The sequence below is a fragment of the Vigna angularis genome, chromosome 3, assembly GCF_016808095.1.
Source record: "Vigna angularis cultivar LongXiaoDou No.4 chromosome 3, ASM1680809v1, whole genome shotgun sequence".
NCBI lineage: Eukaryota > Viridiplantae > Streptophyta > Magnoliopsida > Fabales > Fabaceae > Vigna > Vigna angularis.
Window position 1 is genome coordinate 10,644,916 of NC_068972.1, and position 12,993 is coordinate 10,657,908.

Genomic DNA, 12,993 nt, shown 5'->3' on the forward strand with positions numbered 1-12,993 from the left:
TAGAGTTATAAAATGTTACATAATAGTGAGACCCAACTAATTATGAAATCTGTCTAATATCATCTACCAGACAAGCAAGAAGCAGCATCCATCACCAAAGTGATCAAACTGCAATTTATTTCTGGAAATCACATGTAACATGTCAATAACTATTATATTATATCATATAAAGCAAAATCATTTTAGTTTAAGGGAGCTCATTATTTCCTCCTCCACCCCAACCCGATCCATAACCATACCCCGATCCACTTCCATACCCAGAACCTCCATTGCTACCTCCTCCGCCACCTCCACCACCACCTCCTCCACCTCCACCTCCTCCTCCTCCACCAATCCCGGAGCCAGACCCGGACCCGTATCCATACCCTGATCCGGACCCATACCCAGAACCACCCGTTCCTCCCCCGCCGCCACCACCTCCTCCTCTTCCACCGCCGCCACCACTTCCTCCTATTCCTCCGCCAAACCCTTCACCCCCACCTGAGCCATACCCTGATCCATACCCAGAACCACGTCCAATACCACCGCCGCCACCCCCACCTCCGCCACCACCACCTCCACCGCCACCCCTTCCGGCAAAAAACCCCTCTGGGACTCTGGCAGCAAATGCAAGGTCGAGAACGAACAAAGCAATGAAAGCAACCCCCAAGACCTTGGAGCTTGCCATGATCAGCTTATCAACTTTTGTGAATGGTGAAAATGAGAAATGTGATGGTTTATTCTGATTGGAACGTAAGGAGTTTGAGGCACGAAAAGGGTATATATAGAGTTTGCAATGTAGAAAAAAGGTAAATCTTTTTCTAGCAGCTTCCTTTGCTTAACACCTAACCAGTTACTATTGCATTACATGTATCTCATCATTATTTTTATGTAACGTGTTGCAGAGGATTCCTTATAGTGCTGCCGCCATTGCACTTCCACTCCCACTTCCACCACTGGAATCTCTCTGCCATCTCTGTCATATATATTCTAATTTTTCAGTCAAATACTTTAAAAGCACACTATGAAATTCCTTCTTTCATAAAATTCAACATAATTTACTCCTTATAATATCCATCACAGAAATTAATTAATACAATAAAAAAAGAAACATATGAACTCATTACTAATTTAGTTCCACTTTTGACTTAACTTTGGTGGTTTTAAGTTGTGGGAGTGGAGTTGATGAAGCCAACAAGCCGCGTCCCTTTTCGTCAACATGTTCACACATCAAAACCCACATAAAATCCATAAATTACAGGAAATTCTTTAACAAAACTTAAATACAGATAAACCTTTTATTTCATTGAATAATATTTTTTGAAGTATCTTTATTGAATAATTTTCGATACTTCTTTTATTCGTGATATAAAATTCCAAAACAAAAACTATTTTTTAAATGAGATTGGCAAAATAAAATTATATGAATTAACCTTTTTATTTGATAAGAAAATGTTTATGTTGAATATTATTGAAATCATATAATATCTATATATTTATGAAAAATTAATTAAAGTAAATAGAAAAAATATAATTATTAGATTTATGTTTTATTTTTGCTACATGTAAAAAAATAGGGTTATAGTTAATGAAAAATTAACCTTATATATTGAATGTAGTCTAACATAATTTTAAGCTAACTCTAACTTCTTTTTAAAAGTAACAAAAATTAAAAATAAATCTAATCATTATATTCTAATGATATAGTTAAAATTGACTTAAAAATAAATCTAGAAATATTTAATAAAACTATAAATTTTAATAAAAATATCAATATAATATTTATTTAAAAATTAAATGTAGATTTAATATGAAAAAGAAAAAATGTGTTTTATTTAAAAAAGTTAAGATTGAATTGAACAAAATTAATTAAAATTGAGACTGATTTAAATATAAGACCGTTGCATAAAGTAATAATGACTTGACATGTAAATATTTTTTTTAAACTAAAAAATATAAAATTTAAAAAAGAAAACAAAATATCAAGAATTAAAATGTGAGATAACTTCTTCATACACAAAAAAATAACTAAATTAAACAAAATTAATAAAAAATAAGACTTGATAGAAAAAATAAACATGATCAAATTAGTATTTAAACTTAAATAAAACTAACGAGTTAAGTTGATAAATGATTAATATACTAAGTTTAATTTTGAATGTAAATAATTATGGATAGGATTTTATTCCCTCTTTCATTCATCCTACACTAGTTAATCTTTGGGTGGGTTTATGTACTTTAATGAAACCTACCTTTTAGACTTAGAAAGGCACTGTAGTTTAAGGCTTTCATTGCCTTCTGTATCGCACTCTGCCCTCAATCATTACACCATTCAAAACATCTTTTATTTTGCATTGCCATCTATTGAATTCATCTAGCCAGAGATCGGAATTTCTACAAAAACTCACTTATATCTTACATTTTTGTAAATTTTGCACTGCCATCTAAATGGCTTTCACTTGTAATTTTTTGTGAATTGTATTATTGTCATCAAGATTAGTTTAGTCCAAATTCAACATCATTTTGTTTTTATTTGTTATATATATTATTTAATAAAATTATTGTTAGTTCATGGAATTTACAAAATAAATGGAGCTTATAATAAAAGACTATGTTTAACATGTAAATAATATCTGTATTATTTTAGGTTTAATTAAATTTTCATTACCATATCAATTTAAATTTTTTTAATTGATTTTCTATTATTTTATTTTATTTTATTCAATAATCTTTTGTTATTTGATTTTTGTTGTGAAAAATAATGTTATTGTTTCTTTTATTTTTTTATATCTGATTTATTGATCAACTTGTTTATTTTATCTTCAAGCACTTTCAATCAGAAAACTCAACTAGTTTATTGAATGAAGAAAGAATTGATAAGTTGAAAATCAAAAGCAAAATAATAATTATATTATCTTATATATTGATAATAAAATCAAATGATGTGAAGACATGAAAGATGGACCAAGAGTGGTGGGGCCTTATGAGAGGCAGCCAGGCCCGTAAGATTAAGGGCACCATGACCTTAGAAAGTACTTTAGATTTAAGTCCCATTATCTCACCTTCTCATTATCTCTCTAAAAAGCTTGTCCCTCTACTTTCTCTACCTTTTCTCTACCTCCTCACCAATTTCCACCGTTTCATTGTTGATTAGGGGTGCTCAGGTGACCGCGTCGTAGAGACCTTTGCAACCATTCGAATAGATTCTTATTCTTCAGCGGGTAAGTAGTTCTTCACTGTTCTTCGCTGTTTGGGACCTAGGGCAAGTTGCATGTGCCTAGTGTACCCTTCTTTACGTTTTTCCTCTGTTCATCCTAGTTCTAAGAGTTGTTTCTATCGCCATTTGGGTGATTTGTAGAGTGGGGTTGTGCCCTTGCTGTGTGAGGTGCTGTAGGGAACGGTACTGTAAGCTGTGCTGTAAAGTTTTCCAGATAAGGGGAGCTAGTTATATTTTTTTGGAGCTGTATGATGTGCATGTTTGATAAATTATGATTTGTCTTACTGATTATTATTTGACTTGGATGAGTTTGTTGGCCTGTACTTGATTTTGTTGGAAAGGTTTGGAGTAAGAATTCTGTAATAACGGTAATATGGATAGTAATTAGGTGTACAAGTACGGTTTTAGCTTATTGTGAGGAGAAGTGAGGTATGGAAATTGGGCAATTGGAGTCTAGAATACTATAAGACAGTTTGGACGACTTAGATAAATCAATGGTGACTTGTTGAGAGTACGTTGTTGGTAGGATAGAAGAATCTTAAAAACCTGAGTTGACACATCCCTGATCATAGAGCAGCCCTGGTATGATCTAGTCAGTTGTGACTAGTCATATGTGCTAGCGCCAACGGTGAGTCTGATGCGTTTAGACATTGGACTCTTCTCCGATGACCAATTGGGCTGGCAAGGAAGGTGTGGGGTAAGAATTCTGTGGTGATGGTAGTTGGATAAACAGTTTAGAAATTTTGAAGGAATTGAGGACACTTTGAGAGGAAGTGAGATAGTGAATTTGGGAAGTAGGGGTTCTGGGCACGATGGGACTGTTGAGACTTCTTAGGCAAGTCAATTGTGACTGGTTAGGATCATAAAACTGGACTAAAACGAGTTACAAGTATTAGAATTGGATTTGAGTCCATAAGTTGTTGATTTTAGTGTTCTAGAGTAGAAATTGAGTCTAAATCACTTTAGAATTGTAATAGGAACGTTTATAATCATCTAAACAAGTTTAATTAGGTGTAATACAGGAATTGAGAGTGTTAGAAGTTGGGGAAAATAACTAGAAGTGGTAAAGGGTGTGTGAGTTGCATAATTCTGCAGAATTGCGTTATGCAGACTCGTTATGCGAGTTGTCTCGCATAGCGAGACCCTGTATAGAGTGCTCACTGTTTGAGTTACTCGTTGTGCGAGTTGGTGCGCTATGCGAGTGACCAGATGGTGTTGCTCTCTATTTGTGGATTCGCTTGGCGAATCCTGTCGCTATGCGACTGATGGTGGTCTAGAACTACTGTCTTTTTAATTCAAAGAGCGAGATGGGCGCATAGCGAGTCCTCCCTAGGTGGTGCTCTCTGTTTGAACCTCTCGCTATGCGAGAGAGGTGCGCTGTGCGAATGGTCAAACAGTGGTGCTCCCTGTTAAATAATTCGCAAGGCGAATCAGGTGCGCTGTGCAACCAGACCAAGTGGGTTTCACTCTTTTCTTCTCCGGTTTGGATTGATTGATGTTGTTTGCTTAACAGATTTTTATGTACGTTTATGTATGAGGCTTGGGTGGTTGGAAAGAATATGATTGTGAACTATAATGATGTATTGGAGTATGAATTGGACATCTCAGGGTGAGATGATTTGGAAGTGGTTGTAGGGGTTGTTGTTGTCTTGTATAACTGTATGGAGCTTTGAAATGGTACGTCTATCCCTACACTCAAAGCACTGTTCATGCTGAAATAGAGGAGGACGGTGTGAGTGGTGAGAGTAGAGGGAGGTCCTTGTCTATAGTCTTAGAATTTAGACATAGACTGGTAAGAGGATTCACCTTGCGTAGTGTTGAGGAGGGCCAGCTGAACTATGCAAGTGCAAAGATGACCAATAGTTCGACAATTATACAAATCCGGATGAGTCGTGTTGAGTACATATTGCATGGGTTGAAGGGTATGCTTTGGATTATTCTGTTATATATGTAACTAAACTTGATGATATTCATTACTTGTGATGGTTGTATATTGCTTGTTTACCTAGCTCACCCTTGCTTCTGTGTTGTGTGCTGCTTGTGTATGTTTTTTCTTTGCGATGATCATCCACTTGGATGAGAGCAGATGTTGTTGAGGAGATACCTTTGGAGCAAGTACTAGAGGATGCTGATATTGCAGTGTAGTCTACATAGGATTACCCCTCTTTGAACTCATGTCATTTTGAATACTCTAAACTGTTTAAGTTTAAAATTCTGTCTTCATTTATGGATGACTGTAATCCCATACTTAACCGTAAGTCATTCTCTAACTGTTCTCTTTATTTGGATGTTGACGCCTATGTTATATGATTGTGGTTATTATATATATTTGGGATGTCACAAATGACATAGTATTTAAATGAAAATAAAAATTATTTTAAACATAAAAAAGTTTATCAAAACTTTAATTCAAAACACATAAATCTATTAAGTAGTTAAATTTTAATTAAATCAATTTTTATAATACATACAAGGCTAAGGTATGATTAATGATTCTTTATCAAATTACAAATATGTTGAAATTTAAAATTATTAATTCTACAAATTAAAATAATATAAATTCTTATAAAATATTTTCTAACTACAAAAATACTCTTTTTGTCTTTTATTCCTACGATCAAAACAAACACTTTTTACCAAGAAGTAAACAAAAATATCTCATTGACACTTGAAAGCTGTCTCTTTTTAAAAATTTGAAAGGTGAATGAATACTTGAAACGTTTGAAAAGTATGGTCTTTAATTTTTGCAAAAAAAAAAATATCTGAAATTTGTAGCTTTTTCCAAATTTTGTTGTAATGAAAGATTATACTTTTTTTTATGGAAAATTTTTTCCTTTCTTTATATTGCTTTTTGTGACTCCTTCAAATTATTTTTCATTGTTTTGAATATGCGTAAATAATAATTAGGATAATGCTTTTTTTTATATTAATAACTGTTGATATAAAATTCATTTAATGTCACTATTAATTATGAATTTTTGTAAAATTTAATATTTGTTAATTATTCTTAACGAGTGTGGCAATAGTTAGCAGCATCCTTTGTGCATACCCGAGAGATTTAACCAATATCCAAATCTAGATTAATTGGGATACAAAATGACATATTTTAAATTTTTTTAATTATTTTACTATAAAAGGTAAACTAAATGTTATTTTAATTTGGATATTTCCAAATATTTGAGTGTGGTAAAAAATATTTAGTTTTATAATAAATTTAATTAATGTTTAAGTTTTAATACAATTATTATATTTAGCGTTCAATTAAATATATTTTTTGTTTTCAATTTAATAAATTATATAAATTTTCACTTGATGTGTTTTTATTAGCATTTTATTTGAAGTCTACAAAAGTTAAGTTAAATATCCTTTCCAACTTCTTATGTGAAACGTTGACATGCCGTTTATTAGAAGTAATAACAGATATTGATTAATAATTTTAGAGGAGTGTATGTTCAAAATTTATATTTTTAATTATTGTTACTAATAAAACAAAAATAAATAATTGAAAATGAAATTATTTACAATCAAGTTCATAATAAAATGAAATTGTGATTATTTTTAATAAGATTAAATATTAGTATACCATTTCTTTAAATAAAGAGATAATTGTCTTGCTTATTCTTGGATTGTTGTTTAACATTTCTTCATGGTGTCATATTAATTATTTGATCAATTAAATAATAAATATGTTGAAAAAAAAACGATGATCAATACACCTTTGTTTTTAAATTGAACACATTATATGTATAATAGTGATAAAAGATTTTACTTTATATTTATTTTAATTATAAAAATAAAATTATAATCTTACACAAACTTTATTTTCAAATATCTTCACTTTCACATTCAAACCCTTTAAAGAAACCATGAAAGTTTATGAAAGTTATTAACTGATATGATAGGTTGATTAAATTAAAAAAAATATTTTAATAAATAAAAATAAAATATTAGCAATTTACTATTATTATCATTATTATTATTATTAATATCATCATCAATGTCATTATTATTATCATTAATATTACTACTATTATTATTATTAAAACCTAAAATTATGCACATACAACCTAAAGTTAAGTTATATGATAGGTTCGTTTAATTAAACAAATGTTTAATGAATAAAAGTAAAATATTACCATTTTACTCATATCATTAATATTATTATTATTACCATTATGATTATCATTATTATTATTATTATTATTAAAACCTAAAATCATGTACACAGAAACTAAAACAATTTAATAGCATTCTCACTTGGTTTGGAGTCTAAAATCGATTCTCACATTATTTATAACCGTTTCTCATGAACATAGTCAAATTAAAAAGAACGATAGACATTTCAATAAAGTTAATGTATTTCTTCTCAAATATTCTCATCCTTAAAAAATCCATCTTCTATTATATCTCGCAAATCTACTCTCTCAGATAAACTCAGGGTGCAATAACACCCAGTAATAGATAAAGTTTCACAAAAAAAATCCTTAGATGATGAGAATTCATTCCACTCGTTTTCACCCAATAATATTATTAGATTTTTTTTTCATAGTATTAATATTATTATCATTATCATTAATAATAAGAATATTTATTATTATTAAAACCTAAAACTATACACATAAGTGATATGATAGGTTGATTAAATTAAAAAATATTTAATGAATAAAAATTAAATATTACCATTTTACTCTTATTATTATTATTATATTTATCATTACTATTATTATTAACGTTAGTATTATTATAAATATCATTATTATTATCATTAATATCATCATTAATATTATTATTATCATCATTATGATTATCATTATTAAAACTTAAAACCATGTACGTATAAACTAAATTTAATAGCGTTCTCACGTAATTTGGTTTGGAATCTCAAAATCGATTCTCACATCAGCACTTCTCATAAACATAGTCAAATTAAAAAGAACGATAGACATTTCCATAAAATTCATATATTTCTCCTCAAATCTTCTCACCCTTAAGAAATTCATCTTATCTCGCAAATTCAGTCCTCAAATAAACACAAGTAAAGTGAAATAAAATCCAGTAATAGATCAAGTTTCAGAAAAAGCTTAGTTGATGAGAAATCCTTCCACTGGTTTTCACCCATTAATATTATTACATTTTTATCCATAGTATTAATAAGAAAATGAATAACAGGAATATATATAAAAGGGAAAGGCACTTAATAAACTCGAGATTTTTATAAGATAATATTCACTAATACACAGTAAATTATATTTTATATAATAATACCATGCATGCATGAAGCACACGAAAGTGACTGCAATTTATTTCTGGAAATCACATGTAAAGAAAAATCATCACTTAGGTGAAGGGGACTTTTTATGTCCTCCTCCACCCCAACCCCAACCTGATCCACTTCCAGACCCAGAAGTTCCATTACCACCTCCTCCGCCACCTCCACCACCACCACCACCACCTCCACCTTTTCCTCCACTTCCACCTCCTCCACCGGAACCCCATCCAGAACCACCGGAACCTCCACCTCCACCACCTCCTCCACCTCCACCACCTCCTCCACCATTACTACCGCCACCACCGGAGCCAGACCCGAACCCAGAGCCACCCTTTTCGCCGCCACCCCCTCCTCCGCCACCCCCACCTCCTCCGGCAGGAGCCCTTTCTGGGACCCTGGCAGCAAATGCAAGGTCGAGAATGAACAAAGCAAAGAGAGCAATCCCTAAGACCTTAGAGCTTGCCATGATCAGCTGTGAACGCTGAAAATGAGAAATGTGATTGATGGTTTATTCTCATTAGAAAAAGCCTATATATAGAATTTGTAAAGTAGAAAAAGCTAAATCTTTTTCTAGCACCTTCCTTTTGCATTATGTAACTTTCACTTCAAAATATTTTTTACATATATTTAATACTATTTTTCACTATTTTTTTTAAATATAAAAGTTAATTTCTATTAAAATTATTTTATCCTTATAAAAACTGTAAAATGATATTTGAGTAGTGTAAAAAAATCGTTTTCCTTACTTTATTGTCATAAGTTGATTTATATGCATTTTCCCCCTTCAATTAGACCTTTGCTTTATTGTTGACACAATTTTTTATTTTTTTTTTCGAAAATTAATATGTTTTTATTTAAAAATAAAAAAATGAATATTAAACTATAGAAATATAGAAATTTTGGTTTAAAAAAAGTTTTAATCAGAAAAAATTTTAAAAGAAAATTTTAAAAATATAACAAAATATCAATTTTTAATTGAAATTTCTGAAATTAATAAAGAAGAATAAGTATTAAAATTTATCAAAAAAAATTTATATAGAAAAAAATATAAAATAAAATTTGGAGCTTTTTATTTTAAAAATTTTAAAAAGTTTGAGTATTATAAAATTGTTTCTCTTTCTCTTTCTTTTTAATAATGAGTAAAAATATATTTAAAGTTCCAGATCAGAATTTGATTCCTTAATGATCAAATTTGGACAGTTTTTCATGCATAATCATTACATTACATTGTAGGTAATAATTTGGTGGTTTCCGAAAAATCAAGTTCTGACATAAAACCAGAGTCATTTTATTCTTGTAAATACCATCTATAATATGCTATGTTAGAAGAGAAAATTAAAAAAACTGTAGAAAAAGAGATTCACATTTAAATAATTAAATAAAAAAACACTAAATCCTTAAAAGTATTTCTTTACATTTATATATTTAAATACAATAAAAATAACATAATTTATCTTAAATATCTTAAACGACTATGTTTTTAAATTTCTTCTAAAATAAATAAATTTTTATACCTTTTCTATTTTAAAATTTTTATGAATTTCAATTGAAAATTCTATATTTTTATATATTTTTCTAAATGTTTAATAAATTTTAACACCTTTTCTATTTTAAAAAATTTATAAATTTCAATTAAAACATTTGATATTTTTTTTATATTTTTATTCTACTTTTATATTTCTCCTCTAAATAATTCTTTAAAAAAAATATTTCTATAAATTTAAATAATTTTTTAAAATAGAAATTTATATTTTTCAAACAAAAAAATTAATTATACTACATCTATAATAAAAGGGTATAGTTAAAGAAATAAAATGCATGTGAGTCTAATGATAGTAATAAGATGTGAAAGAGTCTATTTTGAAAAAAAAAATTCCAAAAATTCTACCTAATTTACTATTTATTTCATTAGCATTTATCGTTGCATTCATCTAATTAACTGACTTTTATCTTCTTTCCCTAAATGGTGCATTCCATTTCCTAATATACATTACAGAAATTAATTAATGAAAAAATAAAAAAAGAAAGATAAGTAAATATATTGAGATTGACATATGCACTGATCTAATTTGGTTTCACCTTTGACTTAATTTTGCTGGTTTAAGATGTGGAGTGGTGTTCCATAAATTATTGGGCTATACTTTTTTTTTTTAATTTAAAGATTACAAAAACAATATTAAGATAAATGGAAATCCTTTAACAAAACTTAAATATAGATAAACCTAACTACTTATATTTCATTCAATAATATTTTTGAAGTATGTTTCATTGAATAATTTTCAATGACTTCTTTTATTCATGATATAAAATTTCAATTATCTTTTTTTTCAAATGAGGTTGGCAAAATAAAATTATATATGAATTAACTTTTTATTCTGTAGGAAAATGTTTAACTTTTTTTATATTTCGTATATTATAGATTTGTTATTAATATATATATATATATATATATATATATATATATATATATATATATATATATATATATATATATATATATATATATATATATATATATTTGTAGAAGTGGTAGGCACTTTATTATAAACAGTTTGAGTTGATTCGTGTATAGAGAGAAGTGTTAATTTAATTTAACAATGGTTAATTTAGAGTTTGTGCTGATATTTTCGTAGAATTTGTATTAAATGTTATAAGTGAATACGCGTTTACTTAACCTCCATTATTCTGTAAAACCATATTTAATAATTAAGTGAATACGCGTCTTCTTAACCTACATTATTCTCGTGCATATTAATGATGCTAGGATGTGTTTGTTTTTTAAAAGGAATTTAGAGAATGAATTTAAAAGAAAAAAAGAAAAAAAAAAGTGAAATTGTTTGGATTGAAAAAAAGACGATGAGAAAAAAAAATTGAAATGAAAGTTATAACGGTTGAGTTTGATAAATTAAAAAAAGAAAAATTTTAATGGATAAAATTATATGATTATTATTTTATTTTTTATTATAAAAATAATTTAAAATAAAATATAATTAATTCTACCCATCACGGGACCACACGACCATGCACAATAAAAATAAAGAAAAATACACGATAGAAGCAAAATGGTGAAATAAGTAATTTTTGTTGTAATGTATGTCTTTCTTGTCAAAACTTTGCCTTCGTTGCCTTCTGTATCCCTCAGTCATTACACCATTCAAAACATCTTCATATTCAATTTCTACAAAAACTTGCATATTTAGAAATTTGCACTGCCATCTAAATGGGTTTTACTTGTAAATTTTGTGAATTGTATGTAACTCTTCGCATCAAGATTAGTTTAGTCCAAATTCTAATATCATTTTGTTTTTATTATACATTATATAATAAAGTTATTCTTAGTGCATGGAATTTACAAAATAAATGTATTTATAATGCAGATAACAAGTACAAAACTGTCTTTAAGCAGATATATATAAGTTTTAAGCACCATATAAATTCATACATTTCTTAATTGATTTTTTGCTATTTTTTTAGTCTACGTATTTTCTCATTTAATTTTTATTGCCAATAGGGATGTGGGTGTTATTTTTATCTTCCCATCTTTAATTTACCCATTAACTCCTTCATTTCGTCTTCAATTACTTCAACTTATTAGTCAACTAATTGACTAAGGAATAAAAATATACGAATTGATTAACGAGTTAAAAGATAAAAACCGAAAATAATAATTATATTATCTTATTGGCGATAAAATTTAATGACATAATATTTAAATAAAAATATGTCAGACTTCATTAAAAACGTACCAAAAAACCCTCTGAACGGACGTCAGGTGTCAAGCGACGAAGATCCAGAAATCAGATAGTGGAAGACAGGTGTCGGCAGATGAGCGGACGCTTGTTTTGACGTGGGAAGTAAAACTTGATTTTTCAGAAAATTCACGTCACACTCTCTCTGCATGCACCTTCTTTCCCAAACTCTGAAAATTTCATTTCTCCTCCTTCTCACTATAAGCTCTCCCTTCTCTCTACCAAATCTCACCCTTTCTCTTATCCAATCATCATTCAGGCACCATAGAAGTACTTCCGGCGTCAAGAACTTCAGTTTGAACCGATCGGTTTTGGGTTCTGAACTGGTAAGTTCTTCTTCTCCTTTAGTCGTTCGTTCTCTGGCACATGCAAAGCAATTTCTGGTAGCATGAGTTCATAATCTAGTTTTGAGCCATTTTGGTTTTTTGTTCAGTTTAATTTTGGAGAAGTGTGGAGCGTTGAGGGTAGAAGGACTTGTAGTAGGGCGAACCATTTTCTGCCTCAGTGAACGTTCGATCACGCTCAGAGGTAAGGGAAACTTATTAATTTAATTTGTATGTTACTTGTATTGCATGAACGTTCGTTGAATTGACTGAATTAATATGATATATGATGGTTGCTATGTTTGGATTGTATGAAGTATGAAAATTGACTATGATATGAATGTATGAAATTATGAAGATATATGTTGAGAAATGAGTTTGAATATAAATGATTATGGTATGAAATTCCCCTATGAGAGTGTACATTCGTAACCGAACGGTCCTTGACCGTTCGGT

General features: G+C 29.2%; 2 protein-coding genes across 2 annotated transcripts; both read right to left on the minus strand.

Moving 5' to 3' along the window:
- Positions 1-187: 187 nt before the first annotated feature.
- LOC108321964 (glycine-rich cell wall structural protein 2) lies at positions 188-667 on the minus strand. The gene has a single exon (XM_017553888.1). It carries the CDS (start codon positions 665-667, stop codon positions 188-190), a length of 480 nt encoding a protein of 159 aa, XP_017409377.1.
- A 7,423-nt stretch (positions 668-8,090) lies between these two features.
- Positions 8,091-8,931, minus strand: LOC128195789 (putative glycine-rich cell wall structural protein 1). The gene is made up of 2 exons (XM_052874461.1): positions 8,655-8,931; positions 8,091-8,101 (listed from the first exon to the last, which is right to left on the minus strand). Exons 1-2 carry the CDS (start codon positions 8,929-8,931, stop codon positions 8,091-8,093), a joined length of 288 nt encoding a protein of 95 aa, XP_052730421.1.
- Positions 8,932-12,993: the final 4,062 nt, after the last annotated feature.